The sequence below is a fragment of the Xenopus laevis genome, chromosome 3S, assembly GCF_017654675.1.
Source record: "Xenopus laevis strain J_2021 chromosome 3S, Xenopus_laevis_v10.1, whole genome shotgun sequence".
Classification (NCBI taxonomy): domain Eukaryota; kingdom Metazoa; phylum Chordata; class Amphibia; order Anura; family Pipidae; genus Xenopus; species Xenopus laevis.
This window is the reverse complement of record NC_054376.1, coordinates 85684333-85703548: the sequence shown is the minus strand read 5'-3', so window position 1 is coordinate 85703548 and position 19216 is coordinate 85684333. Positions and strand designations below refer to the sequence as shown.

Genomic DNA, 19216 nt, shown 5'->3' with positions numbered 1-19216 from the left:
TAAGGAATTTGCTTTTGTGATAACAATTAAGCAAAGGTGTATGTCATATTATCTCCAAGAAGAATGTTAAATCCTTTGTAAGGTAAAAAGCTGCAGCATGCCATGGAACGTGTTCATTTTCTTTCTAAAGGCTTCAATTATAGCTTCAAGCAGCAATAGTCTATACAGTTTCTTGCAATCATAATTTCCACTCCATTTGGTTACTCAGAGAGCTATTTTCCTGTTTTCATCATCTAGTTCCTATTGTGCATTACTGCCACTGACATGTCAAGCTTGATTCTTCATTCTTTTTAGTATGTATAATCTCAGCAAAAAAAAGAATATTTCAGAGCTATCTGAAAGGTATGATTGGCATGGAAAATTACAAGGCACGAAGTAACAGGCATTGTTATGATTGTCATCTTCAGCAGATATTTTTTTTTCCATTTTGACTTCTGCCATTGTTCCAGCATATAATCATTCCAATGAAGCAGCCATTTGATTTGGATTTATTGAAAATGCTCAGCACAGAAGCAAGCTAAACTGTTAAAATGTGCTTTATTTCAAATGTATCTGTCTGTAGGAAAAGGATATAATTAAGAAGGGCATTAAAGTCCATTCCAACAGTGGTGAAACAAGACCACCCCGGGACCCCCCCCCGCCAAAAAAATCTTCAGAGGGGACCAACACGCATTACTATTCTCATTCTGCTGGCCACACCAAAGGTTGATTCAAATACAGGCATGGGATCCATTATCCAGAAACCCATTATCCAGAAAGCTCAGAATTACAGAAAAGCCATCTCCCATGGACTCCATTTTATCCAAATAATCCAAATTTTAATAAAATATTTCCTTTTTTTCTGTAATAATAAAACATTACCTTGTACTTGATCCAAACTAAGATATAATTAATTCTTATTGGAAGCAAAACCAGCCTATTTGGTGTATTTAATGTTTTCATGATTTGCTAGTAGATTTATGGTATGAAGATCCAAGTTACAGAAAGATCCATTATCTGGAAAACCCCAGGTCCAGAGCATTCTGGATAACAGGTCCCATATCTGTACTATAGAGACATCCAACCCTGTGGTCCAGCCCCCCCAGCAACCACAGGGTCTGCTTCCTCTATCGTTACAAAACTACATTCCACCATAATGATAGCCAAATTTTAATCTCAAAAATACAGTTCCATAGTTGGGGATATTTATATTGCCTAAAAATTATTGTAAGTATAAATTAATAACAGCAATAGAAGCAGGCATATTGTAAGGTACTTATTTCACTCAAAATATAGGCTCATCCGCTCAAATACCTTTTATAACAGGGATTCTTGGATTAGTGACATTTTCTGTTATTGTTATCCTTTGTTTATATAGTGGCAACATTTTCCACTGTGCTTTCCTGAAATTATAAATCATTCACATTAGTCCTTGCCCCAGTGGAGCTTACTGTCTAAGGTTCCTATCATATACTTTAATGGCCAGTTTTATCAGGAGCCTATTAACCTTCCTGTATGTTTTTTGAAGTGCAGAAGGAAACCTGTAGAAACACAGGGGTAACATACAACCACCATATTTTTGGGGAAAGGTGATGTTTGCCTTGTGTATCTATCAATGTGCCCATGTAATAAGGTTGATGTTGGTAGATTGATAAGCAAAAGAACACTCAAATATATGACTCATTTAATAATATAAAGCTAAAATGCAGAAGTGCAGTTGTCAATTGCAACTAATCAGCAATTAGTTTTAACAGTTTACTACAGGTATGGAAATCCAGAACGCTTGGGACATGGTATTTTCCAGACAAGGGTTCTTTTGGTAATTTAGAACACCATATCTTAGCTTTGCGAAAAGTTATTAAACATTAGTTAAACAGAATTGTTTTGCCACCAATAAAGTTAATTATATATTAGTTTGGATGAAGTACAAGGTACAGCTTTATTATTTCAGAGAAAAAGGAAATCAATTTAAAAATGCTAATTATTTTATTAAAATCGAGTATTTGGGAGATGGCAAATTCATAAATAAATGTGGAGCATTCCTGGTTAACTCAGAAGAAACCGGATAATGGATCCCATACCTGTACAAGGTGAAAATAAAATCAAACAGTTTATTGGTTGCAATAGGTAATTGCACTCATGTTTCTTGGAACCTGTATACATAAACTGGCCCCATCTACACATGTAATCACAGAATGCCAAAGCATATTAAATAATGTCATGCCAGTAACTGTAAATGGTCAGTTTTAAAGGTTTGGAGTAATGCAAATAGCCTTTTTATATGGAAAATTCTATCCTACTTACCGTAATTTTCCTTTCCTGGACTGAAGCATGGCAGTAGTTACTAATGGGTTAACTCCCTCGCGCAGCGGAAGGACAGGAACCAATAAAACAAGTTTCCCAACCCCCTTACCTCATCTCTTCTTACCTGTCCGAGCTCAGGCACTGAAAAGGGGGGGGGGGTCGTACCTACTGCCATGCTTCAGTCCAGGAAAGGAAAATTACGGTAAGTAGGATAGAATTTTCCATATTTCCTGTCCTTCCGCATGGCAGTAGTTACTAATGGGAATTACCCTAGCAGTAACGAAACCTTTTTTGGGTGGGAAAATCATTTATTAAATTGAACTGAGGAAAGGACTCTTTGTCCAAAAAAAGCCTTGTTTGCTGAAACCACATCCAGCTTATAATAACGAACAAAAGTAGATAATGATGACCACACTGCTGCATTGCAAATTTCTTCTGGTGTAGCTTGAGCTTCGAACGCCCAAGAAGCAGAAACTGCCCTAGTGGAGTGAGCCTTAATATGGGAAGCCTGTACAGACTTGAGCGAGTACGCCTTTTTGATACACGCTTTAATCCAGCTTGCAATCACACGCTTCGAAGCTTGATGCCCCATAGAAGAGCCTTTGAACAACAAAAGGAGGCTATCACATTTCTTGAATGCCTCAGTCCTCTGTAAGTATACCGACAGGCATCTCACCAAATCCAAATTATGCCATCTCTTTTCTTCTTCTGTAGAAGGATTGGGAAAGAAAGCCGGCAAAACCATTTCTTTACTGGCATGATACGAGGAAACTACTTTCGGAAGAAATTTTTCTGGTAACCTCAATACAACCTTATCTTGTAACATTTAAGATATGGTTTCTTCCTAAGTAGAGCTTGGATTTCCACCACTCTACGTGCTGAAGTTACTGCTATTAAAAAAGCTGTCTTCATTGACAACAAATCCAGTCTAATTGACTCCAAAGGCTCAAATGGTTCATCCATGAGAGCTTGAAGGACCAAATTTAAGTCCCATGATGGCAGGACTGGTCTCACTTGTGGTCTTAGATGTTTGACCCCTTGAATGAACCGTACTACTAAAGGGCACTCTGCCCATTTAACTTTAGTCAATGCTGACAAAGCTGACACTTGTACCTTCAGGGTGGCTAAGCTGAGGTTCTTCTCCAAGCCCAACTGCAGAAAATTCACTACTGCCGACTCGGCTGGTGACGTAAAAGAATTTCCTGACAGTGTGCACCACTCCCTGAATCGTTCCCAGACTCTGTGATACGTGCTTTCTGTTGATGGTTTTCTAGCTGCCAATAGTGTATCAACAGCCATGTCCACAAGCCCTAGCTCCGTCAATTCCTGCTGCTCAAAAGCCACCCCGTCAAAGCCCATTTTTGTGGGTTCGGGTGGAATATCTTGCCTTGGCAAAGCAATCCCTGTCGACAAGGTAGCCTGACTGGATTGTCCACCGACATTGCCAACAGTCGGGCAAACCAAGGCCTTCTTGGCCACCATGGCAACACTGCTATCATTTTCACCTTGTCCTTCTGAATTTTGTTCAGTACCCTTGATATAATCGGGATTGGTGGAAAAATATAAGCCAGTTCGAACTTCCACTTCAGACTGAAAGCATCCTGACACAATGCTTGCTTCTCCGGGCACCAGGAACAGAACATTCTCACTTTCCTGTTCCTGGAGGTCGCCATGAGATCTATTTGAGGCATACCCCAACGATCTGTTAACATCTGGAAAACCTCTTGTGACAATTCCCATTCTCCTGGATGGAGTGTCTTTCGACTCAATGAATCTGCCAGGATATTCAGATGGCCAGGGATAAAGGTTGCCGACAGGTCCAGGAGATTGTTCTCCGCCCAGGCGAAAATCTCCAAAGTCAGACTCAACAATTTTTTGCTGCGAGTCCCTCCTTGTTTTTTTATATATTTCACTGTCGTTATATTGTCGGACTGAATGAGGACCGCTGCCTTGCCAAGTCGGCTCCTGAAGCTTACTAGTGCTTGGGACACAGCTTTCAGCTCCCTGAAATTCGAGGACCACGTCACCGCCTCGGGTGGCCATAGCCCTTGGGCTGACATAAATGGGGTATGTGCTCCCCATCCCCGGCTGCTGGCATCCGTCGTAATTATTTGCCATGATGGGCAGTCTATTGGCTTGCCCTGGGAAAGATTGTTTGGATTTAACCACCACTCCAAGCTCTTCACTGTTTGCCCTGATAGAAGTATGAGCTGGGACTGTACACTTCTCTCCCACTGTTGCAGAAACTCGAACTGGAGCTGTCGAAGATGAATCATCGCCCACCTGACAGCCTCCTTCGTAGCCACTAATTTCCCTAAGACTTCTTGACAGATTAAAGCCGTGGTATAAGGGAACTTTATGAGATGCTGCACCCTTCGAATAATGTCTTCCACCTTTGCTGGAGGAGGATAAAGTCGCAACTGCTGGGTATCCACCAGAACCCCTAAAAACTCCATCTGTTGTGACGGGGTCAGATGTGACTTCTGCCAATTCACCAGCCATCCATGCTCCGCCAGCACTGTCAGGGTCATCTGTACATGCTGATCCAAAACCTGGTTGCTTGCTGCCTTTAGTAGGAGATCGTCCAGATAACTGAATATCTGTATGCCTTGCAGACGTAAGGCAGCTATTACTGGCGCTAAAACTTTTGAAAAAGTTCTCGGTGAAGATGCTAGCCCAAAGGGAAATGCCCGATACTGAAAATGTTCCCCCATTACTGAAAATCTTAGAAATCTTTGATGATCCTCGAAAATTGGGACATGAAGATATGCATCTCGCAAATCTATCTTTGCGAGCCAGTCGCCTAATTGTGAAATAACACTTAGTGTTTCCATCTTGAAAGAGATTACTCTTAGGAACGCATTTAGTCGTCTGAGATCTAATATGGCTCGGAACTCTCCGGACGACTTCCTTGTCAGGAAGATTGGAGAATACATGCCCTGTCGTCTTTGGCTTTCTGGCACTAACAGAATAACCTCTTTCTTCAATAGGTCTAATAAAATATGCTCCATTGCCTGATGAGCTTCTCTCGTCTTTGGAAATTTTGACTCCACAAAAACATCTTGGTAGGTTTCTTTGAAAATTCTAAGTGGTAACCCATGGAAATGACCTCTAGAACCCACATGTCCATCGTAGTCCTTGCCCAAACTGCCTGAAATTGAAGTATTCTTGCACCTACTGGAGGCAGCTGGGCCAAGACACCATCAGAAAGGTTTAACCTTCTCCTGCTTCGACTCTCTTTTAGTTTGAACCTGCATCCGATTTCTCCAAAATGGTTGCCTATTAAACTGTCTTCCATGTCTATAGGTCTTAGCATCTTTGTAAGGCATCCTGTCTGACCAACGTCCGCGAACTGGCTGACGTCTCTCTCGCCTCTCCTGTGGCATAAAAGAGCTCTTGCCTGCTGAAGCTTTAGAAATAATACTATCGAGCTTAGGCCTGAACAGCAACTCCCCCTCAAAAGGGAGTGCACACAAGTTAAACTTGGAAGGGGTGTCTGCTTGCCAGTGTTTTAACCACAGCATTCTCCTGGCTGCCACTGCATACCCCATATTCCTGGCTGCCAACTTCAGGACATCCAGTGATGCATCCGTAATAAAGTCAATCATCCACCAGATGACCTACGTTGCCTTTGTCTATCATAGGTTGTAACTCTGTTTCTATTTCCTGCAGCCAAATCTTAGATGCCTTCGCCACACATGTAACTGCCACTGTTGGTTTACAAAGCAACCCCGACCCCGAATATGCCTTTTTTTAACACTGTATCCTGCCTTCTTTCCACAAGATCTTTTAGTGAAACACCCTCATCCACGGGCAACGTGGTCTTACGTGCTACACGTGTGATGGCTGCATCCACCTTAGGAGGGTTGGTCCAACGCTTCACATCCCCCTCCGCATACGGGTACATCTTTCTCATGTGTCTAGGTTCCGAATACTTCTTATCTGGAACAGCCCACTCCTCCTTTATAATATCTCTAAGAACCTCGTGAACTGGAAACACTAAAGCCTTTTTTCCAGATGGCTTAAACATTTTGTCCTGCTTCTTTTCTTGTTCTGTGTCCTCCAAGTCCAGGACTTTCCGGACAGCTCTAATCAGTGGTTCTATAAAATCCGTATCAAACGAGGAATCTTCATCCAACACAATTAACTCCTCCTCTTCTCCAGAACTGTCCGATTGGCTACATTTTGCTGCCGCTTGTTGACCTCCATCCTCTTCAACTGCCATCTTAGGATTCACACCTGAGCCACTGGTACCTACTTTCTGTATCACACTATCAGTGACTGTACCCACTAAATCCTTTAATGACTTCGACATTGACTCCTTGAACCAGTCCTTCATAGAACTCCATTGTTCATCTGCTCTTTTACCAGACATAGACTCCCAGCACATGAGGCACACTTTCTTGTTATGCATCGCTGGGTTGTCACACACAGAGCATTCCTTTTCCACCGCCTTCCTGGAATGATGACTTCTTCTTCTAGGTGATCTAGTAACAAAACGCATAACGTTATTACCATACAAGAACACCACCTAGGTCTCTCATCCGCACTTACCCCCTAGAGGATGACCGAGATCTTCGGCTCCTAGAACTCATGCTCTGAAAAAGAGGTGTAAAAAATAAGTAGCCATAAAGAGATCTATAATGATCAGCACAAGAGCACTTGCATAAAGGCTCCCCTAAAACTGCAGCCGGCTCCCACTGAACACTGCCGCAATAGCATCCGCTGGAATCCTTGATTTAAACCCTGGGCGCCTTAATATGATGTCACCCGCGCTCCAATAGGTTCCTCCGTATTAGAACGTGCTAATCATTGTGCTCAGAGCATCTTACTGCACCACATGCGTCTTACTGCGCTCTCTAAGCCTGGCTACAAGGCTCTACTGGCTATATTGAACCAGCAGCTTCGGTGGGCAGAGAGGAACCGCACCGGTCACGGGGATCCTTCTTGTAGCGAGGACAGGAAAAAAAGAGATGAGGTAAGGGGGTTGGGAAACTTGTTTTATTGGTTCCTGTCCTTCCGCTGCGCGAGGGAGTTAACCCATTAGTAACTACTGCCATGCGGAAGGACAGGAAAATAAAAATGGGGCACAGAGAAACTTTTCAGATATTCCGTTTAAGAAGCTTACTACCCAATAGCAGCCGCATAGGTCTCGAATTAGTGGCTTTTTAATCAAAATAGCTACATTTATTAATTATGTGTTGTAATGTATTGCATACAATTCAAAATTCTGTAAAAGTGCTTTTGGTAAATCTGTGTTCTGCATGCAAATCTGTGTTTGCAACTGCTGTGCTGATGGTTTGAGCCCATGTGGGTTTTATTTAACCCTTCAGAACACAAGGTCAGCTTTAAAGGTAAGGTTGCAAAGTCCTTTAGGAATAAAAGCTGTATTTGCTAATGTCATGTTAAAAAGGTTTGAAAAAACACTAAAATATCACTTGTACAGCTTTTCTTTTTTTAGTGCTACTGATTATGTTCAACCCCTGTGTAATTGTTTTATAAGTGCAAAGGATGATAGCATTTATGGATTCAAAGCATCTTAGTTTTGTCAGAATTCATAAAATAAATATATTTTTCCTGGTTCTGGTAATTTTCCCCCTCATCTGTAGGTGATATATGCTCAATAACATCATGCTCATAGTGACCACATCATTGTATGCACTGAAGGAGAGGCAGAGACTGGAAAACAAAATAAAAAACAAAATATATGTTTTGAAACTTCATTTTGGTTTGGAAACATTATGCCATGAGGTCTATCATACAGATACAATCAATCAATGACTGTATTCCCCAATGTTCAATCCCTATAGATTTAGAACCACCACAATGCCAGATACTATTTAATAATCATGCCTATTTTGTGATTTCTTCTTGTTACTGGAAATGTTTGCAAATCATCATGGCTCACCATCAATCAATGGATGATAACTGGCCTTCCTGGTGACCCATGTACCAATGACTTTAATAAGCCTGATATGGCCCAGAGCAGGGACACTTTTCTGAATCAAAACCTCAAATACATTTTTCCAGCAAAAACTATTATATTAAAGATTTTTAAATTTTATACCTTATAACTTTGTTTTTATAGTCCTATAAGGATTTACAGCACGGTATAATCTTACAGTATATAAAAGAACACACAGGGAGGACAAATAACATAATAAATATAAACCCCTTACAGATTAATTTTCAAAAAAGCAAGGGTTTTCATCCATATCTTCTTTTATTGAAGATCAACAAAAGAAAGATTTCTATCCATAGCTTCTTTTGTTGAAGACTTAAATGGATAAAAAAAAGAAATCATATATAAACATGAAAGTAATTATATTTAGCAGAATAAATAAAATGTGTACCGAGAACAATTAGTATCAAAACATTTTTCACAAACCTTATTGTATATATTAATATGATGAAAATGTATGTTCCTTGATTAATCTCTCAGAAACACATTTGGAATACTCCCTATGGAGATAATATACAAGGAGAATAGACTTGAAAAGATATTTTCAGTACAATAACGAACTGTTGTAGCATTGCTCCTATTCTAGAAAATGTTACACTGGATTGTTGAAACATGTGGGACAATGTAACCTCTATTGTAAAGAATAAGGATAGTTAAAGTCAGTGAAAGGTTCAATAACCTATATTAAAGCATTTGCTCAAAGCCTAAGCTCTGTTAAGAAGTTACTTTGCAGTGACTTCGAATATTCATTATACTCTTTTGTATGCAAAACACATAGGGGCAGATGTATCAAGGGTCGAATATCGACTGCCGAATTAAAATCCTTCAACTTCGATATTCGAAGTTGAAGGATTTTGCGCAATTCGTTCGATCGAACGATCAAAGGAATAATCGTTCGATCGAAGTATTATCCTTTGATCAGAAAAACCTTGGAAAGCCTATGGGGACCTTCCCCATAGGCTAACTTTGGCCTCGGTAGGTTTTTGGTGGCGAACTAGGGGGTTGAAGAAATTTTCGACCTACTTTGATTATCGGATGGTCGAATATTCAAACGATTTTTAGTTCGAATCGTTCGATTCGAAGGTCGTAGTCGAAGGTCGAATTTTTTTTCCTCTATTCCTTCACTTGAGCTTAATGAATGGGCCCCATATTGTCATCTGATCTTTTATGGGCAAAGCTTGATGATTAAAACATTTTTTGGAACTTTGCAATAATATTGCTTACTGCTAATTGTATACGATTCCTCTTTTCAATTACATTGTTCATTCCCATTTATATAGTCCCTGGTTATGATATTGTTAGCTGTGGATCTTTAACTGTAACATGTTTTTTACACTACTTAAATGATATCCAACTATGCAGCTGTCCACATGTTGCTGAACTACAAGTATCCAAATCTTCAATCAGTCACTTGTTTGGGAATATTGACAAGTTTTCTGAATGGTCTCAGTCCTCTGGTTGTTGTGCCTCTTTCTTCCCCTCAAGCACTCACTACTTATTGACCAGCATACATTTACTATGGGATCAGAAGTCCTTTGATTTGAGCATAACTAGTGAAACAGGCCTTTTGTAGTAGGTCATGCTTGCAAAAATTAAATAAGAGAATGAAAAAGGGAGTGATAAATGTCACGCTTTGAGCAAATGGGATGGTGGATGACCTATGACTGGAAGCTAGGAACGGTTACCAGGTGTTTAGCTTTCTAGAATTTAATTGGTGTTATACTGCAGTAGCGGAAAAGTTATGGGTGTATATATTGAGGTTATCTAGGGATCTGTAGTCAGTATCAGGGCAGCCTGGAGCAGTTCAGCCTGTCAGCCAGGAGCGGTGCCCCTCCCATTCACCCAATATTTTATAGCATATCATTTTTTTTTTTTTTAAAAAAAGAAAGAAATCTTAGTTATCACAGCTTGTTTTCTAAGTGGAGGGTATGAGAGGAAGATTGGTAAATGGCTCTGGCAAAGGGTATGGCAGGGTTACTTGGTTAAAGTTATGGCAACCTTTGATAAGTTGTAACAGAGGCTGGCTGGTTAACATGAAGTTATGTGTCAGGTTAATTGGCGCATTTACAAGCTGCCTGTTATCCAGAATGCTCGGGACTTGGGGTTTTCCGGATAATGGATCTTTGCGTAAGTCTACTAGAAATTAATTTAAACATTAAATAACCCCATTAGGCTGGTTTTGCTTCCGACAATCATTAATGATATCTTAGTTTGGATCAAGTACAAGCTACTGTTTTATTATTACAGAGAAAAAGGAAATCATTTTTAAAAACTTGGATTATTTGGATAAAATGGAGTCTATGGGAGACAGCCATTCCGTAATTCGGAGCTTTCTGGATATTGGGTTTCCGGATAAGGGATCCTATACAGCTTCCCCTTGTTACACATTTCTGCAGATTCTTCAATTTTTCTCTGTTCTCTATTCTTCACCAGTTCTGTTTATATATGTTTTGAGAGGAGCAATTCTATTACCCTTTTCATGCTGAATTCATCCTATTTAATACCATGTATTAATTTTTTTCAAGGATAGATAGAAAGATTACATGTGAGTGGAAATTTCCCTCTTGCAGATGAAAATATTAGAGACACTATTAATTCCAAATGAAAGCTTGTGCAACAGGCAATAGGCATTTCAAAACCCTGTTCTTAAAAGATTCCGATGTAATTACCCTGTGTGACATGAATACCGCTATTTAAAATGGGTTCTCGTGTTCTAGGAAGAGTAATCCATTATAGGTCAAAATAGCCATATGACTTCTTAATAGTTGCTTGGTGCTTGCAGGTAAACTAAGGTTTAATTTAAATGCAACTAAAATCTTTAATTTCCTGCATGATTCTGAGTACGTGTTCTCACAGAAAATGTGGCATTTACATTTAAAGGTTCACTATCAATTGTTTATATGTTTATATGCTGTATGTTTTATCATTTAACATAAATGGAATACATACATATATCTAAAAATTCTAAGAAGCAGCAGCTACCATCGTTCTCTCTGATCTGCATTCTCCATCAGATCTGATTCTAAGAGGCAATTTGCTCAATGGAATTGTAGATTATTTAAAGTAGAGTGTAACATGAATGCTGAAAGGTCTGGTTTCAGTCATATCTGCAACCTTTCTAAATTTCCCTTTAAGCTCCACCTAGTTAGAGTGTGCAGATCCTGTTAATGTTTTTGTAAAATACATGCAACAATAAAATGAATTCTTTATTGTAAAGACAAATGCAGCCAGTACAAAAATTCTAATCGGTGAGGCTTATTTATCCACAGTCTTCCAGGCTAAAACCAGGAATGCTATGAAATTTATCCGAACTGAAGAAGCACAAATGGGAAAACTTGCAGTGAAGTTGCGAATTTTTTTGGACTTGTCTCACAATAACTATAACATTTTGGTATTGCTGCACAAAAGAAAGCTTCAAAAACACCGGAAAACCTCAAAGATTATCCAGTTGTAAAAGGGACATCTGTAAATAGGCCCTTTAGTGTCCCTTTGTACTGCATACATAAATGTAACCATTACAAATTATATACTGTATGTTTAGCAGGGCAACAAAAGGTATTATTTTTAAAAAAAAAGTAAATGCTGTATAAAAACTACAGTGTGACTAGAGCTGTAAATTTTAAATTCTTTTGCACATTCCATCGGACTTTCTTGCAATCTCTCTGCTTATAAACAATCTTTTAAGATACATTGCAATGCCAATGCTATAACTCTGGCATTTATTATTCTTTATCTTGCCAAAGTCCTCAACTTATGTTTTTCCTTTAATATTATAAGTTCTAATAAGCAGGGACCCCTTAAAGTCTTGTATAGATCACTATATGTAATCTGTTTACACCCTTTAACTGTACAGCACTGTGGAATATATTGATATTGATGATTTAAAAATATTGTTTCAACATGTCCTTGGTTTGTATGTGAGCACAGATCCCTCCTACAAGGCAGAGCGGCTGACTTTAGCATTTGAAATTACCATGACCTTGTTTTATTATGGGATTTTCCAGAAGCATGTGTTGGAAAAATATATGTTTATATAAAAGAGTTTTAGATGTGGATTGTTTTATATGAAATATATTTATGGAGACCTGCATTTTCAGGGGCATGGCTTCCCTTTAAATAAAGAATGAATAACTGTTTAGTAAGTCTGAAAATAAAAGGCTACTAGATTTAATTATTACATAGTATATTGATCTGAGGATTAGTTTAATCGCCATTTTAAAGTCTAGCGGGAATTTTGTTTTATACTTTAGCAGTGGAGGATTAAGCTATTTTAAACTCTTTCTGGTACTGAATATTTCAACATGAATGGAATCAATTTTCTTTGAACTTTTCACATTCTTGGCACTTTCTCTACTATGAAGGTGCATTGGTAGTGCTTAGAAAGTAATTACAGCCAAATAAAATTACTTTTTCCAAACACGCTTCCAAAGCACATACTGTAAGATACATATCTTAAGGGGAAACTGAATTCTGTTTTAATATAACAATAAATTAATACAATGTACCCCAATTATGCTTTCAAATATCCCAAATATACCCCATTAAGCTTTTAAGTGGCATTTTTGAGTGATCTATTATAATGACTTTCTGCCATGCCTAAATCCCAGAGCCTTATTAGAATATTAAATTATAGTCAAAATGAACCCTATGAAGCAGGATCTTTGTTTGTAATCAGTAATCTTGTGTTTTAGGAGAACGACACACTTTTTCATAGGTTAGTTAGAATTTATGATGTTATAATTATAAACTTTACAGGATTATTAAAATGGATTATTAAGAAGAGGCTTTAAGACAAAACAATCTTTACAAATATGGAAAAATGTAACGTTAACATTTCTAATTCATTTGTCCAGTACATAACCTGGTATTTATGATACAAGTCTCGTCTTTTTCTCATCTATTCTTGTGTAGATGATACTGTATATAAAATAACCACCGTTGCTTTTGTTTTGCAGTGCCACCATGGGCCTTAATAGCAATAGCCATAGTCGCAGTACTTCTCATACTTACCTGCTGCTTTTGTGTCTGCAAGAAGTGTTTACTCAAAAAGAAAAACAAGAAGAAGGGCAAAGAAAAGGGAGGAAAAAATGCTATGAATATGAAAGATGTAAAAGATTTAGGAAAATCAACGAAAGACCAGGTAAGGAAGCGATGTTTTTGTTTTTTCTGCTCATAAATAGTCCTAAGATGGAATGCTATTTTATTCACATAATGTAGGCCGTATAAAAATGACGATATATCCACAAGGCATTTGAATGAAGCCTGGTTATGGGCAATACAGGACTTATTGACATTCTTTATGTTTCAGCATTTACTGTATAACTTTAGTGCAGACGTTTAATCTACAGAGGTAACAGTTCACCTCCCTATTAACTCAATGCTTTGACTACTGAGGTAGCAGTTCACCTCCCTATTAACTCAATGCTTTGACTACTGAGGTAGCAGTTCACCTCCCTATTAACTCAATGCTTTGACTTGATCAACTGCATGGGATATATCAAACATCAAGCATTTTTGGTGTCCAGTTTTCATTATTCCTATGAGATGCCACATGCATGCATGCTATACCACACATGTATCCTACAGTACAGTAAATCATCCACAGCAGATTATATATTGATTTAGCATTCCACCAAGGACTATTTATTACTAAAGGAGTTTTAAAAGATGTCCCACACACATATATTATACTATGTTTGCCAAGGGATATTTGCATTATTCATTTTGGCCCCCAAGCTAAAACGGCACTAGGTGAGTTCATACAGTATCTGTGACCTTTGCTATGTTCTGCTTTACTTTTAAAAGGGCATTTTTATTGCAAGTGCTAAAATTGATTTAAAATTGGTGTTTTGATCTAATTCAGAAAGTTACTTGTGTCTATAAATGCTATATTGCAACATGCAACCAGCACTGATGCACTCCTTCAGCTTGCTGTTATAAACCTGCTTTAGTGGGCTGCATCAAATAACTTGCAGTAAATGAATCAGGCGTTAATGCTGTTATAACACCACATGCTGTCATTGAATACATTTGAACACTGGTACAGGGAGAAAACTGGAGTGAAGCTTACCAAAACAGGTGTTACTATTTATGCATTGGTTACAGATAGATTCAACTTAGCATGAGCTACAATTACATTTGCTTTCTAAGAAAAAGCCTGCATTGTGGGCAATTTGCTTCCACATTTTTGCATTCTTGCAAATTGCACTTGGTTTATAAATTCGCCCTATACTGCATAGTCTACGCTGATCTTGATCGTCTGCCATCTTTCTTGCCAAGTAAAGAGAGATTATAAATACTGTAGATAGATAGATGATAGATATATAGATAGACATTCTTTGACTTATTTGTATGTGTCTGTTCTGTGGATATGTGTCCATGTATATTTCTTAATATAATGTACAGTTGGACTGCTCTAACATAGCTGTTCGCAGAACATTCCTTCTCTAAAAATGCATAATGTTTTTATGGGCTGCTATAGGCCCTTTCTAAATGAAACTAAACTGTGTTATATATGTATTTATATTTATCAGTTATCAATAGCAGCTGTCATACAAGACCACTTAAATGCATAATCACTAGCAGGAATGCTATACATGGCAGATTTCTCAACATACAAATTCAGGTTTTTATCATAATTTGATTTTTTGCAGTAAAATTAGGAGATATTGAAACATAAATATTCAAGATTTTTTTCAGCAAAAAACTCATATATACAAAATTGGCAACTAAAATTTTCGTACGAGTCAATGAGGGGTTGTCTTTTCAAAATATAAGCTATTTTTCAATTCAAGTTTTGGATATATATTTTCAAACGCATTGAAACTAAAGAGTAGATTGGCATTCACATACTTAAGCAATAGAGTTTTTTCATTTCTTCTTTCATAAACACAATGTTGAGATTTTTACGTTTTCAAAAATCCAAAAACTTTAAAATTTAAACTTCAAAAATATAAATCTAAAATATTGCTAATGACTATTGTGTATTTCTCTTATAGAGCAAATGCATATTAATTCAATAATCAAATTGCATTTTAATCCTTTTGGATGTTAAAATTGTTTTGGTGTCAGTTTTAATATGTATTTCTTTTATGAATAATAACATAAAAATTATGTCATGATATGTTTCTGTGCATGTCTTTATTATTAACAGTCATTTTTCTGGAAATTAAACATGGCCATTTAACATTTTCTGAGATTTATTATTCTTTAGGCTAGTGTCAATGTAAATTACTAACTATGTTTTCTGTATATTTGATTTATTTTGGATTTGTTCTGTATTAATTTTTACCCGGAAAAATGATTTCATACTCAGAATATCTAATTAAATTTAAAGAGAATTTTTTTAAATTACATTTCTGCTGGAATTTACATTTGGAAAAAAGTTTATCTAAGACTGCACTCAATCTAAAAATAACTGAGATGATATCATTATTTGCAGAGACATGTAGTTGTTATAAACGGTATTTCACAATATTTGCCGGTTTATTGGTTTCGTTGATCTCAAAAAAGAAGGCATGAGCTACTGATTAAGCTTCTCTTACCTGAATTTGCAACTTGTAGACTTACAGTATATGTGAGTCCAAGACTTTCTCCTTTCAGGCACTGGTCAGGCCTAGAGATGTCGCGAACTGTTCGCCGGCGAACTTGTTCGCGCGAACATCGGGTGTTCGCGCTCGCCGGAAGTTCGCGAACGTCGCGCGACGTTCGCCATTTTGGGTTCGCCATTGTTGGCGCTTTTTTTTGCCCTCTCACCCCAGACCAGCAGGTACATGGCAGCCAATCAGGAAGCTCTCCCCTGGACCACTCCCCTTCCCTATAAAAACCGAAGCCCTGCAGCGTTTTTTCACTCTGCCTGTGTGTGCTGAAGAGATAGTGTAGGGAGAGAGCTGCTGCCTGTTAGTGATTTCAGGGACAGTTGAAAGTTTGCTGGCTAGTAATCGTTTTGATACTGCTCTGTTATTGGAGGGACAGAAGTCTGCAGGGGTTTGAGGGACATTTAAGCTTAGGTAGCTTTGCTGGCTAGTAATCTACCTTCTACTGCAGTGCTCTGTATGTAGCTGCAGTGGGCAGCTGTCCTGCTTCTGATCTCATCTGCTGACTGCTGCAATAACAGTAGTCCTTGTAAGGACTGCTTTTATTTATTTTTTTGTTGTTTTACTACTACTACTACTACTACTACTACTATAAGAGCCCAGTGCTATTAGTCTAGCAGTGTTGGGGAGTGGGACTGGTGTGCTAATCTGCTGCTCCTAGTAGTTCAGCAGCACCAACTTTAATTTTTTTTTTTTAATATTCATTTTTTTTTATTTTACTTTTTTTTATTTTACTACCGCTGTAGTAGTGTATAAGTTGACCTTTTAGGCATTATTTGCCCTGTAGGCATTATTTGCACACTGTTTTCTTCAACCCGCCATCGAGCTGTGTGACCTTGTTCACATTCTGTCTAAATATCCATAATATTACCGTCTCCAGAAAAAACACCGGAGTCACTTTTTTCAAGCAGCCATAATATATTTTACGTAATCCGTATCCACCGCTGTAGTAGTGTATACGTTGGCCTTGTAGGCATTATTTGCACACTGTTTTCTTCAACCCGCCATCGAGCTGTGTGACCTTGTTCCCATTCTGTCTAAATATCCATAATATTACCGTCTCCAGAAAAAACACCGGAGTCACTTTTTTCAAGCAGCATTCATATATTTTACGTAATCCGTATCCACCGCTGTAGTAGTGTATACGTTGGCCTTGTAGGCATTATTTGCACACTGTTTTCTTCAACCCGCCATCGAGCTGTGTGACCTTGTTCCCATTCTGTCTAAATATCCATAATATTACCGTCTCCAGAAAAAACACCGGAGTCACTTTTTTCAAGCAGCATTCATATATTTTACGTAATCCGTATCCACCGCTGTAGTAGTGTATACGTTGGCCTTGTAGGCATTATTTGCACACTGTTTTCTTCAACCCGCCATCGAGCTGTGTGACCTTGTTCCCATTCTGTCTAAATATCCATAATATTACCGTCTCCAGAAAAAACACCGGAGTCACTTTTTTCAAGCAGCATTCATATATTTTACGTAATCCGTATCCACCGCTGTAGTAGTGTATACGTTGGCCTTGTAGGCATTATTTGCACAGTGTTTTCTTCAACCCGCCATCGAGCTGTGTGAGCTTGTTCACATTTTGTCTAAATATTGATAATATTATCGTCTCTAGAAAAACCACTTGAGTTACTTTTTTTCAAGCAGCATTCATATATTTTACGTAATCCGTATCCACCGCTGTAGTAGTGTATACGTTGACCTTGTAGGCATTATTTGCACACTGTTTTCTTCAACCCGCCATCGAGCTGTGTGAGCTTGTTCACATTTTGTCTAAATATTGATAATATTATCGTCTCTAGAAAAACCACTTGAGTTACTTTTTTTCAAGCAGCATTCATATATTTTACGTAATCCGTATCCACCGCTGTAGTAGTGTATACGTTGACCTTGTAGGCATTATTTGCACACTGTTTTCTTCAACCCGCCATCGAGCTGTGTGAGCTTGTTCACATTTTGTCTAAATATTGATAATATTATCGTCTCTAGAAAAACCACTTGAGTTACTTTTTTTCAAGCAGCATTCATATATTTTACGTAATCCGTATCCACCGCTGTAGTAGTGTATACGTTGACCTTGTAGGCATTATTTGCACACTGTTTTCTTCAACCCGCCATCGAGCTGTGTGAGCTTGTTCACATTTTGTCTAAATATTGATAATATTATCGTCTCTAGAAAAACCACTTGAGTTACTTTTTTTCAAGCAGCATTCATATATTTTACGTAATCCGTATCCACCGCTGTAGTAGTGTATACGTTGACCTTGTAGGCATTATTTGCACACTGTTTTCTTCAACCCGCCATCGAGCTGTGTGAGCTTGTTCACATTTTGTCTAAATATTGATAATATTATCGTCTCTAGAAAAACCACTTGAGTTACTTTTTTTCAAGCAGCATTCATATATTTTACGTAATCCGTATCCACCGCTGTAGTAGTGTATACGTTGACCTTGTAGGCATTATTTGCACAGTGTTTTCTTCAACCCGCCATCGAGCTGTGTGAGCTTGTTCACATTTTGTCTAAATATTGATAATATTATCGTCTCTAGAAAAACCACTTGAGTTACTTTTTTTCAAGCAGCATTCATATATTTTACGTAATCCGTATCCACCGCTGTAGTAGTGTATACGTTGACCTTGTAGGCATTATTTACACACTGTTTCTTCAACCCGCCATCGAGCTGTGTGAGCTTGTTCACATTTTGTCTAAATATTGATAATATTATCGTCTCTAGAAAAACCACTTGAGTTACTTTTTTTCAAGCAGCATTCATATATTTTACGTAATCCGTATCCACCGCTGTAGTAGTGTATACGTTGACCTTGTAGGCATTATTTGCACACTGTTTTCTTCAACCCGCCATCGAGCTGTGTGACCTTGTTCACATTTTGTCTAAATATTGATAATATTATCGTCTCTAGAAAAACCACTTGAGTTACTTTTTTTCAAGCAGCATTCATATATTTTACGTAATCCGTATCCACCGCTGTAGTAGTGTATACGTTGACTTTGTAGGCATTATTTGCACAGTGTTTTCTTCAACCCGCCATCTAGCTGTGTGTATTATCGTTTCCAGAAAAACCAACTGAGTTTTTGTTGTTGTTGTTGTTTTTTTAAAAATAATGCCAGGCAAAGGCAGGCCGCCACGCAGAGGCCGTGCTAGGGGCCGTGCTGCTATGCAATCCTGTGGCCCTAGCAAATTTCCCAGTTTTAAAAAGCCAATGACCCTGAACTCCCAAAATGCTGAAGAGGTAGTTGACTGGCTTACACAGCACACCCCATCCTCTACCGTTTCTAACTTTACCACAACATCCTCCTCATCCTCCACTGCTATGGCCACCCCACGTAACACTTCCTCCACCACC

The 19216-nt window shown here is 38.2% G+C and overlaps 1 protein-coding gene across 4 annotated transcripts in view; it reads left to right on the top strand.

Annotated features, from left to right (window-relative positions):
* The window catches only part of LOC108713136 (synaptotagmin-1), a 305972-nt gene that overhangs the window by 203176 nt on the left and 83580 nt on the right, over nucleotides 1-19216 (top strand). For all 4 annotated transcript variants that reach the window (XM_041588587.1, XM_018255925.2, XM_018255926.2 and 1 more), the window contains one exon: nucleotides 13201-13385. In XM_041588587.1, coding sequence (XP_041444521.1) covers nucleotides 13201-13385 — 185 coding nt within the window. The remainder of the gene's footprint in view (nucleotides 1-13200; nucleotides 13386-19216) is intronic.